The 20,775-nt window shown below is 39.7% G+C and overlaps 5 protein-coding genes across 7 annotated transcripts; all 5 read left to right on the forward strand.

The window, feature by feature from the left end:
- Nucleotides 1-4,440: 4,440 nt before the first annotated feature.
- Nucleotides 4,441-5,650, forward strand: LOC128451150 (interferon alpha-inducible protein 27-like protein 2A). Its single transcript, XM_053434929.1, has 4 exons — nucleotides 4,441-4,532; nucleotides 4,687-4,710; nucleotides 4,798-4,965; nucleotides 5,415-5,650. The coding sequence occupies exons 1-4, from the start codon at nucleotides 4,523-4,525 to the stop codon at nucleotides 5,483-5,485; spliced, it is 273 nt and encodes a 90-aa protein (XP_053290904.1). The 5' UTR covers nucleotides 4,441-4,522; the 3' UTR covers nucleotides 5,486-5,650.
- Nucleotides 5,651-8,548: 2,898 nt separating this feature from the next.
- On the forward strand, nucleotides 8,549-9,551 carry LOC128451153 (interferon alpha-inducible protein 27-like protein 2). Of its 2 annotated transcripts, none has more exons than XM_053434932.1 (4): nucleotides 8,549-8,673; nucleotides 8,828-8,851; nucleotides 8,959-9,120; nucleotides 9,304-9,551. In XM_053434932.1, exons 1-4 carry the CDS (start codon nucleotides 8,664-8,666, stop codon nucleotides 9,333-9,335), a joined length of 228 nt encoding a protein of 75 aa, XP_053290907.1. In that variant the 5' UTR covers nucleotides 8,549-8,663; the 3' UTR covers nucleotides 9,336-9,551. The 2 variants fall into 2 exon arrangements, with proteins under 2 accessions (XP_053290907.1, XP_053290908.1); XM_053434933.1 differs by having other exon boundaries at nucleotides 8,571-8,673; nucleotides 8,962-9,120.
- A 2,134-nt stretch (nucleotides 9,552-11,685) lies between these two features.
- On the forward strand, nucleotides 11,686-12,933 carry LOC128451154 (interferon alpha-inducible protein 27-like protein 2). The gene is made up of 4 exons (XM_053434934.1): nucleotides 11,686-11,815; nucleotides 11,970-11,993; nucleotides 12,081-12,248; nucleotides 12,697-12,933. Exons 1-4 carry the CDS (start codon nucleotides 11,806-11,808, stop codon nucleotides 12,768-12,770), a joined length of 276 nt encoding a protein of 91 aa, XP_053290909.1. The 5' UTR covers nucleotides 11,686-11,805; the 3' UTR covers nucleotides 12,771-12,933.
- A 1,934-nt stretch (nucleotides 12,934-14,867) lies between these two features.
- LOC128450822 (interferon alpha-inducible protein 27-like protein 2) lies at nucleotides 14,868-15,873 on the forward strand. Of its 2 annotated transcripts, none has more exons than XM_053434517.1 (4): nucleotides 14,868-15,002; nucleotides 15,148-15,171; nucleotides 15,279-15,440; nucleotides 15,626-15,873. In XM_053434517.1, the coding sequence occupies exons 1-4, from the start codon at nucleotides 14,993-14,995 to the stop codon at nucleotides 15,655-15,657; spliced, it is 228 nt and encodes a 75-aa protein (XP_053290492.1). In that variant the 5' UTR covers nucleotides 14,868-14,992; the 3' UTR covers nucleotides 15,658-15,873. The 2 variants fall into 2 exon arrangements, with proteins under 2 accessions (XP_053290492.1, XP_053290493.1); XM_053434518.1 differs by having other exon boundaries at nucleotides 14,888-15,002; nucleotides 15,282-15,440.
- A 2,166-nt stretch (nucleotides 15,874-18,039) lies between these two features.
- Nucleotides 18,040-19,286, forward strand: LOC128450746 (interferon alpha-inducible protein 27-like protein 2). The gene is made up of 4 exons (XM_053434393.1): nucleotides 18,040-18,164; nucleotides 18,319-18,342; nucleotides 18,430-18,597; nucleotides 19,048-19,286. The coding sequence occupies exons 1-4, from the start codon at nucleotides 18,155-18,157 to the stop codon at nucleotides 19,119-19,121; spliced, it is 276 nt and encodes a 91-aa protein (XP_053290368.1). The 5' UTR covers nucleotides 18,040-18,154; the 3' UTR covers nucleotides 19,122-19,286.
- The last annotated feature ends 1,489 nt before the right edge of the window (nucleotides 19,287-20,775 follow it).

Raw genomic sequence — 20,775 nt, forward strand, 5'->3', positions numbered from 1 at the left:
AGTGAAAGAGTTTCAGGCCTCAGAGTGTGTGGATACGACTCAACAATCCTCATTGATCTTCCTCCGGCTTACACCAAGGACTGCATACCAGTGAATCGAAAACACATTCCTACCTGTGAAACGGCAAGGCACTGGAATCATCTCAGCATTATAGCAGATGAAATTCCACCACAACTGGAGTGTGAAGTTGGTCTCTTAATAGGCTACAACTGCTCAAGGGCACTGGCACCTAAGCAAGTAATCATGGGAGGTGATAATGAACCTTATGCAGTGCGCACAGATCTAGGTTGGAGTATCGTGGGATGTTCATCACCTAATCTCGAATTATCATCTATCGCTAACATGTGTCACAGAGTTGTCGTCAGAGAACTTCTACCAGTTACCCCATCAGACGCTATCCGGGTCTTAGAGTCTGACTTCAAGGACAATAAGGAGGGCAAGGCTGTTTCTCAAGATGACATTTTCTTCCTAAATATGTTAAAAAATGGAATTCAAAGAAATGCTCATGACCATTGTGAGATGCCACTCCCCTTTAAGGAGAGACCACACCTTCCTAACAACAAGCAACTAGCCATTGTCCGGCTCGGTCATCTGAAGAAAAAGCTTTTGAAGGATGAAAAATATAAGGAGCATTACACGAAGTTCATGAATGAGGTTATTGAGAAGGGTGATGCAGAGGCTGTTCAGCATGAAGGGAAGGAAGGAGAAAAATGGTACATCCCTCACCACGGGGTTTATCACTCCAAAAAGCCAGAAAAGCTCCGTGTCGTTTTTGACTGTTCAGCAAGGTTCAGGGGGAGCAGGCTTAATGACCACCTGCTATCAGGCCCAGATCTGACAAATAATCTAACTGGTGTCCTCATGAGATTTAGGCTGAATCACATTGCACTGATGTGTGATGTAGAAAAAATGTTCCACCAGTTCCACGTGTCTGAAGTTGACAGAGATTATCTACGTTTCCTCTGGTGGAAAGGCGGAGACCTGAGTGCAGAGCCACAGGAATTCCGTATGAAGGTTCATCTATTTGGTGCGACATCATCGCCAGGATGTGCCAACTATGGACTAAAATATCTTGCCAAGGAAAACGAGAGCCGGTTTCCTCTCGCCTCACAGTTCATTATGAGAGACTTCTACGTTGATGACGGCGTCACAAGCATAGCAAGTGTAGATGAAGCTATTCAGCTTGCAAGGGAAGCTCAAGACCTCTGTGCTACTGGTGGTCTGAGACTTCACAAATTTGTGACCAATAACAAGTCGGTGCTAGAGAGCATTCCCCCCTCTGAGCGTGCCATTGAAGTAAAAGCACTTGATATCGCCTTCAATGATTCAACGTTGGAGAGAGCCTTAGGGATTCTTTGGCACATTGAATCTGACACTTTCAGATTTCACATCTGCATTAAGGATCAGCAAGCAACTCGTCGTGGCATTCTATCCACAGTTGCCTCCATCTATGACCCGCTGGGGTTTATTGCTCCCTTCGTGCTCATTGGGAAAAGAGTGCTTCAGGAAATGTGTAGGCAAGGTACAAGTTGGGACGAACCTCTCCTCAGTAAATTAAAACCAGTGTGGGAACGGTGGCTGAGTGACCTTGCAAATCTGGAGAAAATCAACATACCTCGATGCTACGTGCCAGTTGATTTTGGATGCGTTTTCAGAAAAGAGCTACACCACTTCTCTGATGCGAGTACATGTGGTTATGGTCAATGTTCTTATTTGAGACAGGTGAATGAAGATGGAAGTGTTCATTGTGCTCTCATTACAGCAAAGTCTAGAGTAGCTCCTATCAAGGTTACAACTATCCCCAGGTTAGAGTTGGCAGCTGCAGTTGTCTCAGTTACCGCAAGTGACACCCTAAGGGAGGAGCTAGGTCTCACAGACATTGATGAGTACTTCTGGACTGACTCAAAAGTAGTTTTGGGGTACATTAACAACGAGGCACGACGCTTCCACACGTTTGTATCAAACCGGATACAAAGGATACGTCTGAGCACAGCTCCAGAGCAGTGGAGATATGTCCCCACAGACAAAAACCCTGCAGACCTGGCTTCGAGGGGTTCAAGTGCAGGTGAGCTTCTCACATCAAACTGGTTCACAGGACCTCAGTTCCTATGGGAGAAGGATTTACCTCCAGCTGCTGATGTCATCACAGAAATACCGATTGGAGACCCTGAAATCAAAAGAGTTCAGATACTGAACACACAGACCACAGAACAAGCAAGTCTCTTAGACCGTTTGTCTAAGTTTTCGTCATGGTATAAGGCCACTCAAGCTGTAGCACGTCTCATCCGCCGTGTCAAAGGAAACAAATCTACAGACCACAGTACTGTCCAAGAGCGAGAAGATGCACAGTGCATTGTCATAAAGGACTTACAGAGACAAGTGTACAGAGAAGAGATTAAGTTGCTCAGCAAAGGGAATCGTCTTCCATCTCAGAGTAAACTATATCAGATGGATGCTTTCCTTGACCAAGATGGAATCCTCAAGGTGGGAGGAAGACTAAAAAACGGATCTCTCCCTTCCTCACAGAAACATCCAGTGATAATCCCAAAGGATCATTCCATTACCAAGATGATAATTGCACACTCCCATGAGCACGTCAGACATCAAGGAAAGTGTTTTACGATCAATGAGATCAGATCTAATGGGTTCTGGGTTCCTGGAATAAACAGAACTGTTGCTGCATATATACGTCAGTGTGTTAAGTGTAGGAAACACAGGAGAGCTGCAGAAGAGCAGCGTATGGCAGATCTGCCGCCAGACTGTGTAGATCCATCACCACCATTCACCTATTGTGGAATGGACTGTTTCGGCCCATTTTACACCAAACAGGGACGTAAGGTGCACAAGCGATATGGACTTCTTTTCACGTGCCTTTGCTGCCGGGCTATCCACATTGAAATGTTGGACGACATGTCAACAGATGCTTTCATTAATGGCCTTCGTTGTTTTGTTGCCTTAAGAGGAGCAGTACGTCAAATACGGTGTGATCAAGGAAGTAATTTTGTTGGAGCTAAAAACGAACTGAGTGAGGCTCTTAAGCAGGTGGACTGCAATCGTCTGACAACATTTTTGGCTGAGAAGCAGTGTGACTTCATCATGAACGCTCCACACTCAAGCCATGCAGGAGGTGTATGGGAGAGACAAATCAGAACGGTGAGGAATGTTCTTCAAGCCACTCTCTCATCCTCATCAGGTCGGCTGGATGATGCCTTGCTGCGCACATTCTTCTATGAAGCAATGGCTATTGTAAACAGTCGTCCACTCACAGTGGACAATCTGAGTGATCCGAACAGCCCCGAACCATTAACGCCAAATCACCTGCTCACCTTAAAATCGGTTGTAGCCTTACCACCTCCTGGCAGCTTTATCAGAGAGGACATGTATGCTCGCAAGAGGTGGCGTCACGTTCAGTATCTTGCAGAGCAATTCTGGAGCCGTTGGAAAAGAGAGTACCTCTCGAACATCGCCACAAGACAACGCTGGCATGCTCCGAGGAGAAACCTGTTGGTCGGCGACATAGTCATGGAGAAGGCAGATGGTATGCCACGCAACGAGTGGAGATTGGCCAAAGTTGTAGAGACAGTGACTGATTCCGATGGACTGGTAAGAAGAGTGAAGATTCGTCTTGGAGAGGAAAAAAGGGAAAAGGAAGGACGGCGTTCTGGCAAGCCCTCTATCGTTGAACGCCCAGTTCAGAAGCTGATCCTGCTACTAGAGACTGTTTAACCATCCTCCTCACACCAAACCTGTATCCTTTAAAGTATTGAAGTCATTATTTAGTAAATCATTCGTGTTTGCATCCCATATTGTTCTGAAATTCACTCGTGATTTGGTGGGAGTGTAAATGACCTATTAATGCCCTATTGCTTTTTTTTTGATACGTTTATTTTGAAACGGTTTCTTTTATTTTGAAAAGGCACTTCCTGGTAAATACGGAAAAGATCGCTGCTTCGTGGTTGAATGAAAAGTATTCTTTTGTTGTTTTTAAGCACCTGGCTGAGAAAGGCACAAGTTCTTACGGTGTGTTCATATGTCACGGATGTGTGAAGAGAAAATAAAGGATAATGAACCATCAGTAAAAAAGAATCTGACCATCATTCAGCTGGGGACGCTACACAAAGTATCTGCCAAAGTTTCATCGATACAGCCCAGTCATGTTTAAATTAATTATTTTATTACAAACAGACAAGCTATAAGTTAATTGTACACTGGTGCTTTCATGAAAAACCTCTTTCCTTTGTTTGAGTAACCTTTGATTTGCCATGCCTTGTGCCATTGTTTTTGTTTTTTTAAATGAAAATAATAGAACTGCTGATTCATTTTCCATACCTTTGTTTTCAGTTGGGTGGATTTCATCAATTTTATTTTCCTCCGCAGTCCTGTGGAGACGCCCCCTAGTGTTCAGATTGTACCACAGTTTCGTTTCTGAGGAAACCATCATGAAGTGTATAAATACCAGTCCAGCTCCAGGCTGCTCACAACAGAGGAAAAACTTTTCCGAGAGGAGAAGAAAGAAAAAACGATGGGCCTTTGTGAGTACCACTCTTCCTCTGACTATTCTGAAACATTCTTTTAGAAAATCAACACCTATATGTAGCATCATGTTTCACTTGATTAATAAAAGTATGAACTACAAGTCTGTAAAGCTTCGCTGTAATAAGATACAATTTTTTTCTTGTGTTTCAGTGACAGGTGTAGCAATTGTAGCAGGTAAGACATTAATAGATATGAAATAACAATAGCAACAAGTAACAAAAATGATTATGAAGGCTCCATCTCTGCTGTGTTCTTGTCCAGGTACAGCAGGGACTGTGGTCGCGGCCCCTGCTGTTCTTGCGGTCGTAGGTTTCACCTCAGCTGGAATTGCAGCAGGTTCCATGGCTGCTAGTCTGATGTCGGCTTCTGCAGTGGCTAGCGGAGGTGGAGTGGTAGCTGGAAGTACAGTGGCTATTTGGCAATTAATAGGTAAACAGTAGATGGTTTATTTTGGTTTGAACTGTCTCCTTGGGGGGATATTTTCTTAATTCTTAAGTGTTTCTTTTACTGTTTTCACCTTTTCTATCCACTTAACATCTGCTGTACCATAATTTACATGCTTAATCTAATGCACATTTTTTTGTGTTGTTTCATTTATGATTAAATCTGTTTTTATTTGGTATCAGTAGACAGTTCATTTTGTTACCCTTATTCTACTTCTCTCTCCCTAAAATGTTCAGTCATCTTATACTGACAATATATTTTATGCCAATATCTCAATTAAAACATATGTGACAGCTTTGTAGTAGTTCTGGTGGCCAGAATATCATTTCATTTGATAATACTGTATACACTGTATTGTGATGACAGTATTGGAAATGCTTTCACTATAACTTGATCAAATGTACTTATCGTCCAATGTGTTTGTGTCACTGTAGGTGCACTTGGTCTGCCGGGGGGCGCTGCAGCTGCGATAGAGGTGGGGTTGTTGGTAGGCCTCCTTATCTGAATAATCAACAATTGGTCACCTTGTTAATCTGATAAAGCAAGTGATGATGCAGCATGTTTATGTTCTGAAATGTTTGGAAAGTTGTCTGGTTTGCAGTCACCTGACATGATGTTTCATTGTTTGAATATTACATCTCCAAAAATAAAAGCAACAGGGTTAAAACAATTTTGAAAGAGTTGACTGGTTTATTTTCCTTTTTAGTAGAAGTATCTATTGACCTACCAGTGTATCATAACACTGTTGTGATTTATAAACATGAACATGTACTGTAATATTGTATTTAGGCACTTACGATAACTTTAATATATTAGTTAAAGGTCCAGTGTGTCAGATCTATGTGAAAGGGATCTAGTGGCAGAAACTGGACATAAATTGATCCTAGTGATGTTCTCACCAGTGTGTTTCTTCTATATTGTAGGAATTGTTTTCTTTACCCCCCAATGAGCCTTTTATAATTACGTAGGGAGCGGATCCTCTTTACGGAGGCCGCCATGCTTTTTACAGTAGCCCAGACTGGACAACCTAAACACCTTTTGAGTTTTTATGACAATTGAAGGTTACCACAGGTTCTCTCTCATGTTTGGAAGAGGAGGGTGAGTTGAGGGGTATTCAGCTGCAACATGCAAATTCACCACTAGATGTCACTACATTCTTCACACTGAACTGTAAATATTTACTTGAGGTGCCACAACCTTCAGGTCCAAAACCTTCTTTTCTACGGTGACAAAGGCACAATGATCACCATCTATCAGGCTAATCTCTACTTCTGTTTTCCTGAGAACCACTGTGCACTATGTGTGCAGTTTTTACTGTTGGTGGTCTACACTGGTCTCACTGGCCTTTATAAAGTTAAAAATCACCTCAACCCGATCGTTGCTTCTCTTCATTGGTCCCTGTACGTTTTAGAATGGATTTTAGGATTTTACTGATCACTTTTAAAGCATACCAGGGTCTGGCCCCAAGACACGTCACAGAATTACTGCCCCCTTATGTGCCTTCACACAGCCTTAGATCCTCAGGTGGAACCCTGCTTGCTGTTCCAAACAAAATGTGACCCTGCTGTTGCCATCGGAGCCCCTCAGCTTTGGAGCGCCCTGAGAAGATAAGGCTTTCAGAGTCAGGGGCTTCTTTTAAATTACTTATTACAACCCATTTGTATAGACTTGCTTTCATGTGATACTGTGATTTTATCATTTTCTTTGCAACTTTTATTTTACGGATATACATATGTTAATCTGCTCAAGTTTATATTTACCTTTCTGGCTTTGTTGTCAAAGCACTTTGCAAAGTTTGTTTTTAAAAGGTGCTATATAAATAAAGTTATTTGTATTGTCGTAAATTCCGCTAATGGAACTTTCTTACACGGTCATATCCCATGATGGCATGCTACCCTCTTAAGTTACTTGATTCTGAAGTTTCAGGCTTCGTAAGTGCTATTTTATGTGTTTGGGTTATTTGTCCCCCTCTTTGGAATGATCTTTGACCTATGGGATAGTATCTGACCTGCTAAGGGAGGGGCAAAGATCTAGCAGGTGACTTCAACTTACAGTAACTAAAAACATGTGCAAATTTAGGCATAGACCCTATGTGCTACGTCATTTGATCTATAGTTTTGTTTGCAACACCTCCTCTTTAAAAGGTCTTGCCTGGCAGAGGCGAGCCAGATTTTCACTATCTGGCCGTTGTGAATTCTCCGGGCATACCATGGAGCCCGTCTGACCTGTGAAACTTCTGTGTAATAAATTCTGTTATGCTGCAAGTTCTGGCTCCGCGTCTCCTCTTTTCAAACACCAACTTCGACAAGACACTGCTGCTTGAAAGATACGGCAGTATATTATTATACATTGGGTGGAGATGTCAATGGGAGACAAGTTAAATACCAAGGCAGGGGAGTGGCTGTTCTACTTAGTCAGAAGACATTTACCTACTTTATTTATACTTCACCAGCATGGTTCCTTTCATCAGCTGACCACACCCAATCTGAAATTATAATGCGTGAGAATTATTCTTAAATTCTCACGCATTATAATATTTATCATTTGCCCTCTTAAAATACATTCATGTAAAACAGCCACATTCACCAACAACGTACGAGGCTGACAAGAAAAATGAATTCAAACAACAACAAGAAAAAATGCTCCAGTTTTTAAAGTACACAGATGAGCAGTTAAGTGATAAACTGTAGAAGCCTCATGGGCCCGCACCACCAGGCTCAGAGACAGTTTCATCCCCCAGGCCATAAGACTTTTAAACTCCTCTGTGTGACATATTTGCATATTTGCACTAATGTTGTTTCATTTTCTCCTCAGCTGTTTATATATATATTTAGATATATACACTTTATTTTCTATTTTAAATTTTGATATTCTATTTTATTCTATTTTATACTATTTCTATTTTATTTTATTGTATAGGTTGTAATTACTTGAGCATTGTTAGAAGAGAGCCTGAGACTCAAGCATTTCACTGCCAGCGACGGCTTAATGTTATTGTTGTGCATTTGACAATAAAAAATCTTGAATCTTGAATCTTGAATCTTGAGATTCTGAGTGAAATGACTGAGTGCATGTCTTCAGTGCAGCTGTGTAGCACAGGTCAGGCTCCATTCAGACTCACTCTTTATCAAAAATAGTTCAGAGTCCATTGATTTTTCCTCCTGATCTGTAACCTGGCATCTAACCTTATTATTGTTGAAAATCTGCAGATTTCATCCCTCAGTTTAAGGATACTTTTTACCTCTGACAAGGAAGTTTTGTTTTCACCCCTGTTGGCTGTTTTGTTTGATCGTCTGGGAAAGAATAACACAGGTCCAAAGTATCGTCGATACAGCCCAGTTATTAATTATTTTATTACAATCAGACAAGTTATAAGTTAATTGTACACTGGTACTTTCATGAAAAACGTCCTTTCTTTGTTTAAGTAACATTTATTCTGCCATGTTTGTTTTGAAATGAAAATAATAAAACTGCAGATTCATTTTCCATACCTTTGTTTCCAGTTGGATGGATTTCATCAGTTTCATTTTCCTCAGCTGTCCAGTAGAGATGCTCCCTAGTGTTCAGATTGTCCCACAGTTTCGTTTCTGAGGAAACCATCATGAAGAGAATAAATACCAGTCCAGCTCCAGGCTGCTCACAACAGAGAAAAAACACAGCAGAGAGTAGAGCAAAGAAAAAACATGGATCCTGGTGAGTACCACTCTTCCTCTGACTAGACTGAAACATTCTTTTAGAAAATCAACACCTATATGTAGCATCATGTTTCACTTGATTAATAAAAGCATGTAATACAAGTCTGTAAAGCTTCATTCTAATAAGATGCAATTTTATTCTTGTGTTTCAGTGTCAAGAGCAGCAGTTGGAGCAGGTAAGACATCAATAGACATACGATAACAATAACAATGATAGAACCAATAACAAAAGCAAAAATCACAATAACAACAATAATGAAGACTTCATATCTGTTGTGTTCAGCAGTGGCTAAGGGTTCTACCCCTGGTTCTCTGGGGCCCGCGGGTTTCACCTCAGGTGGAATTAAAGCAGGCTCCACGGCTGCTAAAATGATGTCGGCTTCTGCAGTGGCTGGCAGAGGTGGAGTGGGAGCAGGAAGTCTGGTGTCTGTTTGTCAATCAAAAGGTAAACAGTACATGGCTCATTTTGGTTTGAACTGTGTCCTTGGCTGGAAAACTTCTATATCTTAATTGTTTCTTGTACTGTTTTCACCTATTCTAATCCACTTAATATCTGTGGTTGTATCGGTATTGCTTTCTCTGTCACTTGATAAAAGGTACTGATCATCCATTGTGTGTGTCACTTTAGGGGCGTCTGGTGGATCAAAGCGCAACAAGTGAAGCTGCCAGTGATGGAGCAGCTGGGAGGTGGTTGGAAAGCCTCTTCTGCTGAATAATCACCAATTGGTTATTCTGTTAATCTGATGAAGCAAGTGATGAAGCAGCATGTTTATGTTCTGAAATGTTTGGAAAGTTGTCTGGTTTGCAGTCACCTGACATGATGTTTCATTGTTTGAATCTTACATCTCCGAAAATAAAAGCAACCGAGTTAAAACACATTTGAAAGAGTTGACTGGTTCATTGTCTTTTTTAGTTGAATTATCTATTTACCTACTAGTGTATCATAACACTGTTGTGATTTATAAACATGAATATGTACTGTAATATTGTATTTAGGCACTTACAATAACTTTAATATATTGGTTAAAGGTCCAGTGTGTAAGATCTAGGTGAAAGGGATCTACTGGCAGAAACTGAATATAAAGTGATCCTAGTGATGTTCTCACCAGTGTGTTTCTTCTATATTGCAGTAATTGTTTTCTTTACCCCCCAATGAGCCTTTTTTAATTACGTAAGGAGCGGATCCTCTTTACGGAGGCCACCATGTTTCTTACAGTAGCCCAGACTGAACAACCTAAACATCTTCTGAGTTTTTATGACAACTGAAGGTTACCACAGGTTCTCTCTCATGTTCAGAAGAGGAGGGTGAGGTGAGGGGTATTCAGCTGCAATATGAAAATTCTCCACCAGATGTCACTAAATTCTCCACACTGAACTGTTAATATTTATTGGAGGTGCCACAACCTTCAGGTCCAAACCTTCTTTTCTACAGTGAAACAGGTGAAGGTTCACCATGATCACCATATATCAGGTCTACTTTTGTTTTCCTGAATACCACTGTGCACTTACAAGGCAAAATCACACCACCCAATCCTTGCTTCTCTTCCTTGGTCCCTGTACGTTTTAGAATTGATTTTAGGATTTTACTGATCACTTTTAAAGCATGCCAAGGTCTGGCTCCAAGACACATCACAGAATTTATGACCCCATATTACTTTCACACAGCCTTAGATCCTCAGGTGGAACCCTGCTTGCTGTTCCGAACAAAAGGTGACCCTGCTTTTGCCATCAGAGCCCCTCAGCTTTGAAACGGCCTGAGGAGATAAGGCTTGCAGAGTCAGGGACTTCTTTAAAATCACTTATTATAACCCATTTTTATAGAGTTGCTTTCGTGTGATACTGTTATTTTATCGTTTTCTTTTCACCTTTTATTTTACGTGTTCACTTATTTTAATCTCCTTTTATTGCTTTTACGTGTTCAAGTTTATATTTACCTTTCTTGATTTGTTGTCAAAGTACTTTTGTAAAGTCTATTTTTAAAAAGGACTATATAATTAAAGTATATTTTTGTATTATTATAGGTGGAGATGGCAGTGGGAGACAATTTAAATACCAAGTTGGGGAGTTGCTGTTCTAGTTAATCATTGTTCCTTTCATCAGCCGACCACATGCAATCAGACAACATAATGCGTGAGAATTATAATTTACCTAATTAGGTAATGTTAGTTGCGTGTCACGTATTGCAGTGTCTGCTTGGATGTAATCAGTTGATGAGAGCAACAATGCTGCTGAAGGATAAATGAAGTAGGTGATGGACATGTGACTAACTAGAACAGCAACTATATGTATCATTTGCCATCTTAAAATACATTCATGCAAAACAGCCACATTCACCAACAACGTACAAGGCTGACAAGAAAATGTATGTCAAACAACAACGAGAAAAATGCTCCAGTTGTTAAAGTACACAGATGAACAGTGAAGTGATAAAACCATAGAACTCTCATGGAGATTCTGAGTGAAATGACTGAGTGCATGTGTTCAGTGCAGCCATGGAGCACAGGTCAGGCTCCATTCAGACTCACTCTTTATCAAAAATAGTCCAGAGTCACAAGATGTTTCCTCCTGATCTGTAACCTGGCTTCCATGCTAATATTGTGGAGAATGTGCAGATTTCATCCCTCAGTTTAAGGATACTTTTTACCTCTGACAAGGAACTTTTGTTTTCACCCCTGTTGGCTTTTTTGTTTGATCGTCTGGGAAAGAATAACACATTTTGTTTATATGTACAAATGTAAGCATTATGGTTTAACGAGCAAAGTATCTGCCAAAGTTTCATCGATGCAGCCCAGTCATGTTTAAATTAATTATTTTATTACAAACAGACAAGCTATAAGTTAATTGTACACTGGTCTTTGATTTGCCATGCCTTGTGCCATTGTTTTTTTTTTGTTTTTTTAAATGAAAATAATAGAACTGCTGATTCATTTTCCATACCTTTGTTTTCAGTTGGATGGATTTCATCAGTTTTATTTTCCTCCGCAGTCCTGTGGAGACGCCCCCTAGTGTTCAGATTGTACCACAGTTTCGTTTCTGAGGAAACCATCATAAAGTGTATAAATACCAGTCCAGCTCCAGGCTGCTCACAACAGAGGAAAAACTTTTCTGAGAGGAGACCAAAGAAAAAACGATGGGCCTTTGTGAGTACCACTCTTCCTCTGACTATACTGAAACATTCTTTTAGAAAATCAACATCTATATGTAGCATCATGTTTCACTTGATTAATAAAAGTATGAACTACAAGTCTGTAAAGCTTCGCTGTAATAAGATACAATTTTGTTCTTGTGTTTCAGTGACAGGATTAGCAATTGCAGCAGGTAAGACATTAATAGATATGAAATAACAATAGCAACAAATAACAACAATGATTATGAAGGCTCCATCTCTGCTGTGTTCTCGTCCAGGTGCAGCAGGGACTGTGGTCGCGGCCCCTGCTGTTCTTGCGGTCGTAGGTTTCACCTCAGCTGGAATTGCAGCAGGTTCCATGGCTGCTAGTCTGATGTCGGCTTCTGCAGTGGCTAGCGGAGGTGGAGTGGTAGCTGGAAGTACAGTGGCTATTTGTCAATCAATAGGTAAACAGTGGATGGTTTAATTTGGTTTGAACTGTCTCCTTGGGGGGATATTTTCTTAATTCTTAAGTGTTTCTTTTACTGTTTTCACCTTTTCTAATCCACTTAACATCTGCTGTACCATAATTTACATGCTTAATCTAATGCACATTTTTTTGTGTTGTTTCATTTATGATTAAATCTGTTTTTATTTGGTTTCAGTAGACAGTTAATTTTGTTACCCTTATTCTACTTCTCTCCCTCGATTGTTCAGTCATCTTATACTGACAATATATTTTATGCCAATATCTCAATTAAAACATATGTGACAGCTTTGTAGTAGTTCTGGTGGCCAGAATATCATTTCGTTTGATATTACTGTATACACTGTATTGTGATGACAGTATTGGGAATGCTTTCACTATAACTTGATAAAATGTACTGATCGTCCAATGTGTTTATGTCACTATAGGTGCAGTTGGTCTGTCGGGGGGCGCTGCAGCTGCGAGCGGCGGGGTGGGGTTGTTGTTAGGCCTCCTTATCTGAATAATCAACAATTGGTCACCTTGTTAATCTGATGAAGCAAGTGATGATGCAGCATGTTTATGTTCTGAAATGTTTGGAAAGTTGTCTGGTTTGCAGTCACCTGACATGATGTTTCATCGTTTGAATATTACATCTCCAAAAATAAAAGCAACCGGGTTTGAAAGAGTTGACTGGTTCATTGTCCCTTTTAGTTGAAGTATCTATTTACCTACCAGTGTATCATAACACTGTTGTGATATATAAACATGAATATGTACTGTAATATTGTATTTAGGCACTTACAATAACTTTAATATATTGGTTAAATGTCCAGTGTGTAAGATCTAGGTGAAAGGGATCTACTGGCAGAAACTGAATATAAAGTGATCCTAGTGATGTTCTCACCAGTGTGTTTCTTCTATATTGCAGTAATTGTTTTCTTTATCCCCCAATGAGCCTTTTATAATTACGTAAGGAGCGGATCCTCTTTACGGAGGCCGCCATCCTTTTTACAGAAGCCCAGACTGGACAACCTAAACACCTTTTGAGTTTTTAGGACAACTGAAGGTTACCACAGGTTCTCTCTCATGTTTGGAAGAGGAGGGTGAGTTGAGGGGTATTCAGCTGCAACATGAAAATTCACCACTAGATGTCACTACATTCTTCACACTGACCTGTAAATATTTACTTGAGGTGCCACAACCTTCAGGTCCAAAACCTTCTTTTCTACAGTGACAAAATCACATCATCCCGATCCTTGCTTCTCTTCATTGGTCCCTGTACGTTTTAGAATGGATTTTAGGATTTTACTGATCACTTCTAAAGCATACCAGGGTCTGGCCCCAAGACACATCACAGAATTACTGCCCCCTTATGTGCCTTCACACAGCCTTAGATCCTCAGGTGGAACCCTGCTTGCTGTTCCAAACAAAATGTGACCCTGCTGTTGCCATCAGAGCCCCTCAGGTTTGGAACGGCCTGAGAAGATAAGGCTTTCAGAGTCAGGGGCTTCTTTTAAATTACTTATTACAACCCATTTGTATAGACTTGATTTCATGTGATACTGTGATTTTATCATTTTCTTTGCAACTTTTATTTTACGTATATACATATTTTAATCTCCTTTTATTGCTTTTACGTCCTCAAGTTTATATTTACCTTTCTGGCTTTGATGTCAAAGCACTTTGCAAAGTTTGTTTTTAAAAGGTGCTATATAAATAAAGTTATTTGTATATTATTATACAGTGGGTGGAGATGGCAATGGGAGACAAGTTAAATACGAAGGCAGGGGAGAGGCTGTTCTTCTTAGTCACAAGTCATTTACCTACTTTATTTATACTTCACCAGCATGGTTCCTTTCATCAGCTGACCACACCCAATCTGAAATTATAATGCGTGAGAATTATTATTAAATTCTCACGCTTTATAATATGTATCATTTGCAATCTTAAAATACATTCATGTAAAACAGCCACATTCACCAACAACGTACAAGGCTGACAAGAAAAATGAATTCAAACAACAACAAGAAAAAATGCTCCAGTTTTTAAAGTACACAGATGAGCAGTTAAGTGATAAAACTGTAGAAGCCTCATGGAGATTCTGAGTGAAATGACTGAGTGCATGTCTTCAGTGCAGCCGTGTAGCACAGGTCAGGCTCCATTCAGACTCACTCTTTATCAAAAATAGTTCAGAGTCACTTGATTTTTCCTCCTGATCTGTAACCTAGCATCTAAGCTTATTATTGTTGAGAATGTGCAGATTTCATCCTTCAGTTTAAAGAATACTTTTTACCTCTGACAAGGAAGTTTTGTTTCCACCCCTGTTAGCTTGTTTATTTGATCGTCTGGGAAAGAATAACACGGGTCCAAAGTATCATCGATACAGCCCAGTTATGTTAAATTAATTATTTTATTACAATCAGACAAGCTATAAGTTAATTGTACACTGGTGCTTTCATGAAAAACGTGCTTTCTTTGTTTAAGTAACATTTATTCTGCCATATTTGTTTTTAAATGAGAATAGTAAAACTGCAGATTCATTTTCCAAACCTTTGTTTCCAGTTGGATGGATTTCATCAGTTTCATTTTCCTCAGCTGTCCAGTAGAGACGCTCCCTAGTGTTCAGATTGTCCCACAGTTTCGTTTCTGAGGAAAGCATCATGAAGAGAATAAATACCAGTCCAGCTCCAGGCTGCTCACAACAGAGGAAAAACACAGCAGAGAGGAGAGCAAAGAAAAAACATGGATCCTGGTGAGTACCATTTTTCATCTGACTAGACTGAAACATTCTTTTAGAAATTCAACACCTATATATAGCATCATGTTTCACCTGATTAATAAAAGCATGTCTGTAAAGCTTCATTCTAATAAGATGCAATTTTATTCTTGTGTTTCAGTGTCAAGAGCAGCAGTTGGAGCAGGTAATACATCAATAGACATGCAATAACAATAACAATGATAGAAACAATAACAAAAGCAAAAATCACAATAACAACAATAATGAAGGCTTCATATCTGTTGTGTTCAGCAGTGGCTAAGGGTTCTACCCCTGGTTCTCTGGGGCCCGCGGGTTTCACCTCAGGTGGAATTAAAGCAGGCTCCACGGCTGCTAAAATGATGTCGGCTTCTGCAGTGGCTGGCAGAGGTGGAGTGGGAGCAGGAAGTCTGGTGTCTGTTTGTCAATCAAAAGGTAAACAGTACATGGCTCATTTTGGTTTGAACTGTGTCCTTGGGTGGAAAACTTCTATATCTTAATTGTTTCTTGTACTGTTTTCACCTATTCTAATCCACTTAATATCTGTGGTTGTATCGGTATTGCTTTCTCTGTCACTTGATAAAATGTACTGAACATCCATTGTGTGTGTGTCACTTTAGGTGCGTCTGGTGGATCAAAGCGCAACAAGTGAAGCTGCCAGTGATGGAGCAGCTGGGAGGTGGTTGGAAAGCCTCTTCTGCTGAATAATCACCAATTGGTTATTCTGTTAATCTGATGAAGAAAGTGATGAAGCAGCATGTTTATGTTCTGAAATGTTTGGAAAGTTGTCTGGTTTGCAGTCACCTGACATGATGTTTCATTGTTTGAATCTTACATCTCCGAAAATAAAAGCAACCGAGTTAAAACACATTTGAAAGAGTTGACTGGTTCATTGTCCTTTTTAGTTGAATTATCTATTTACCTACCAGTGTATCATAACACTGTTGTGATTTATAAACATGAATATGTACTGTAATATTGTATTCAGGCACTTACAATAACTTTAATATATTGGTTAAAGGTCCAGTGTGTAAGATCTAGGTGAAAGGGATCTACTGGCAGAAACTGAATATAAAGTTATCCTAGTGATGTTCTCACCAGTGTGTTTCTTCTATATTGCAGTAATTGTTTTCTTTACCCCCCAATGAGCCTTTTTTAACTACGTAAGGAGCGGATCCTCTTTACGGAGGCCACCATGTTTCTTACAGTAGCCCAGACTGAACAAACTAAACATCTTCTGAGTTTTTATGACAACTGAAGGTTACCACAGGTTCTCTCACATGTTCAGAAGAGGAGGGTGAGGTGAGGGGTATTCAGCTGCAATATGAAAGTTCTCCGACAGATGTCACTAAATTCTCCACACTGAACTGTTAATATTTATTGGAGGTGCCACAACCTTCAAGTCCAAACCTTCTTTTCTACAGTGAAACAGGTGAAGGTTCACCATGATCACCATATATCAGGTCTACTTTTGTTTTCCTGAATACCACTGTGCACTTACAAGGCAAAATCCCACCACCCAATCCTTGCTTCTCTTCATTGGTCCCTGTACGTTTTAGAATTGATTTTAGGATTTTACTGATCACTTTTAAAGCATGCCAAGGTCTGGCTCCAAGACACATCACAGAATTTATGACCCCATATTACTTTCACACAGCCTTAGATCCTCAGCTGGAACCCTGCTTGCTGTTCCGAACAAAAGGTGACCCTGCTTTTGCCATCAGAGCCCCTCAGCTTTGAAACGGCCTGAGGAGATAAGGCTTGCAGAGTCAGGGGCTTCTTTTAAATCACTTATTATAACCCATTTTTATAGAGTTGCTTTCGTGTGATACTGTTATTTTATCGTTTTCTTTTCACCTTTTATTTTACGTGTTCACTTATTTTAATCTCCTTTTATTGCTTTTACGTGTTCAAGTTTATATTTACCTTTCTTGATTTGTTGTCAAAGCACTTTTGTAAAGTCTATTTTTAAAAAGGACTATATAATTAAAGTATATTTTTGTATTATTATAGGTGGAGATGGCAGTGGGAGACAATTTAAATACCAAGTTGGGGAGTTGCTGTTCTAGTTAATTATTGTTCTTTTCATCCTCTGACCACATCCAATCAGACAACATAATGCGTGAGAATTATAATTGACCTAATTAGGTAATGTTAGTTGCGTGTCACGTATTGCAGTGTCTGCTTGGATGTAATCAGTTGATGAGAGCAACAATGCTGCTGAAGGATAAATGAAGTAGGTGTTGGACATGTGACTAACTAGAACAGCAACTATATGTATCATTTGCCATTTTAAAATGCATTCATGCAAAACAGCCACATTCACCAACAACAAGGCTGACAAGAAAATGTATGTCAAACAATAACGAGAAAAATGCTCCAGTTGTTAAAGTACACAGATGAACAGTGAAGTGATAAACCATAGAACTCTCATAGAGATTCTGAGTGAAATGACTGAGTGCATGTGTTCAGTGCAGCCATGGAGCACAGGTCAGGTTCCATTCAGACTCACTCTTTATCAAAAATAGTCCAGAGTCACAAGATGTTTCCTCCTGATCTGTAACCTGGCTTCCATGCTAATATTGTTGAGAATGTGCAGATTTCATCCCTCAGTTTAAGGATACTTTTTACCTCTGACAAGGAAGTTTTGTTTTCACCCCTGTTGGCTTTTTTGTTTGATCGTCTGGGAAAGAATAACACATTTTGTTTAAATGTACAAATGTAAGCATTATGATTTAACGAGCAAAGTATCTGCCAAAGTTTCATCGATACAGCCCAGTCATGTTTAAACTAATTATTTTATTACAAACAGACAAGCTATAAGTTAATTGTACACTGGTGCTTTCATGAAAAACCTCTTTCCTTTGTTTGAGTAACCTTTGATTTGCCATGCCTTGTGCCATTGTTTTTGTTTTTTTAAATGAAAATAATAGAACTGCTGATTCATTTTCCATACCTTTGTTTTCAGTTGGTTGGATTTCATCAGTTTTATTTTCCTCCGCAGTCCTGTGGAGACGCCCCCTAGTGTTCAGATTGTACCACAGTTTCGTTTCTGAGGAATCCATCATGAAGTGTATAAATACCAGTCCAGCTCCAGGCTGCTCACAACAGAGGAAAAACTTTTCTGAGAGGAGAAGAAAGAAAAAACGATGGGCCTTTGTGAGTACCACTCTTCCTCTGACTATACTGAAACATTCTTTTAGAAAATCAACATCTATATGTAGCATCATGTTTCACTTGATTAATAAAAGTATGAACTACAAGTCTGTAAAGCTTCGCTGTAATAAGATACAATTTTTTTCTTGTGTTTCAGTGACAGCTTTAGCATTTGGAGCAGGTAAGACATTAATAGATATGAAATAACAATAGCAACAAATAACAACAATGATTATGAAGGCTCCATCTCTGCTGTGTTCTCGTCTAGGTGCAGCAGGGACTGTGGCCGCGGCCCCTGCTGTTCTTGCGGCCGTAAGTTTCACCTCAGCTGGAATTGCAGTAGTTTCCATTGCTGCTAGTCTGATCCCGTTATTTGCAGTGGCTGGCGGAGGTGGAGTGGTAGCTGGAAGTACAGTGGCTATTATTCCAACAATAGGTAAACAGTAGATGGTTTATTTTGGTTTGAACTGTCTCCTTGGGGGGATATTTTCTTAATTCTTAAGTTTTTCTTTCACTGTTTTCACCTTTTCTAATCCACTTAACATCTGCTGTACCATAATTTACATGCTTAATCTAATGCACATTTTTTTGTGTTGTTTCATTTATGATTAAATCTGTTTTTATTTTGTTTCAGTAGACAGTCAATTTTGTTACCCTTATTCTACTTCCCTCTCCCTCAAATGTTCGGTCATCTTATACTGACAATATATTTTATGCCAATATCTCAATTAAAACATATGTGACAGCTTTGTAGTAGTTCTGGTGGCCAGAATATCATTTCATTTGATATTACTGTATACACTGTATTGTGATGACAGTATTGGGAATGCTTTCTCTATAACTTGATAAAATGTACTGATCGTCCAATGTGTTTGTGTCACTGTAGGTGCAGTTGGTCTGTCGGGGGTCGCTACAGCTGCGAGCGGCGGGGTGGGGGTTTTGGTAGGCCTCCTTATCTGAATAATCAACAATTGGTCACCTTGTTAATCTGATGAAGCAAGTGATGATGCAGCATGTTTATGTTCTGAAATGTTTGGAAAGTTGTCTGGTTTGCAGTCACCTGACATGATGTTTCATTGATTGAATATTACATCTCCAAAAATAAAAGCAACCGGGTTAAAACAATTTTAAAAGAGTTGACTGGTTCATTGTCCGTTTTATTAGAAGTATCTATTGACCTACCAGTGTATCATAACACTTTTGTGATTTATAAACATGAACATGTACTGTAATATTGTATTTAGGCACTTACGATAACTTTAATATATTAGTTAAAGGTCCAGTGTGTCAGATCTATGTGAAAGGGATCTAGTGGCAGAAACTGGACATAAATTGATCCTAGTGATGTTCTCACCAGTGTGTTTCTTCTATATTGTAGGAATTGTTTTCTTTACCCCCCAATGAGCCTTTTATAATTACGTAGGGAGCGGATCCTCTTTACGGAGGCCGCCATGCTTTTTACAGTAGCCCAGACTGGACAACCTAAACACCTTTTGAGTTTTTATGACAATTGAAGGTTACCACAGGTTCTCTCTCATGTTTGGAAGAGGAGGGTGAGTTGAGGGGTATTCAGCTGCAACATGCAAATTCACCACTAGATGTCACTACATTCTTCACACTGAACTGTAAATATTTACTTGAGGTTCCACAACCTTCAGGTCCAAAACCTTCTTTTCTACAGTGACAAAGGCACAATGATCACCATCTATCAGGCTAATCTCTACTTCTGTTTTCCTGAGAACCACTGTGCACTATGTGTGCAGTTTTTACTGTTGGTGGTCTACACTGGTCTCACTGGCCTTTATAAAGTTAAAAATCACCTCAACCCGATCCTTGCTTCTCTTCATTGGTCCCTGTACGTTTTAGAATGGATTTTAGGATTTTACTGATCACTTTTAAAGCATACCAGGGTCTGGCCCCAAGACACATCACAGAATTACTGCCCCCTTATGTGCCTTCACACAGCCTTAGATCCTCAGGTGGAACCCTGCTTGCTGTTCCAAACAAAATGTGACCCTGCTGTTGCCATCGGAGCCCCTCAGCTTTGGAGCGCCCTGAGAAGATAAGGCTTTCAGAGTCAGGGGCTTCTTTTAAATTACTTATTACAACCCATTTGTATAGACTTGCTTTCATGTGATACTGTGATTTTATCATTTTCTTTGCAACTTTTATTTTACGTATATACATATGTTAATCTGCTCAAGTTTATATTTACCTTTCTGGCTTTGTTGTCAAAGCACTTTGCAAAGTTTGTTTTTAAAAGGTGCTATATAAATAAAGTTATTTGTATTGTCGTAAATTCCGCTAATGGAGCTTTCTTACACGGTCATATCCCATGATGGCATGCTACCCTCTTAAGTTACTTGATTCTGAAGTTTCAGGCTTCGTAAGTGCTATTTTATGTGTTTGGGTTATTTGTCCCCCTCTTTGGAATGATCTTTGACCTATGGGATAGTATCTGACCTGCTAAGGGAGGGGCAAAGATCTAGCAGGTGACTTCAACTTACAGTAACTAAAAACATGTGCAAATTTAGGCATAGACCCTATGTGCTACGTCATTTGATCTATAGTTTTGTTTGCAACACCTCCTCTTTAAAAGGTCTTGCCTGGCAGA

The sequence above is a fragment of the Pleuronectes platessa genome, chromosome 11 (genome assembly GCF_947347685.1).
Source record: "Pleuronectes platessa chromosome 11, fPlePla1.1, whole genome shotgun sequence".
In the NCBI taxonomy this organism is placed as follows: Eukaryota; Metazoa; Chordata; class Actinopteri; order Pleuronectiformes; family Pleuronectidae; genus Pleuronectes; species Pleuronectes platessa.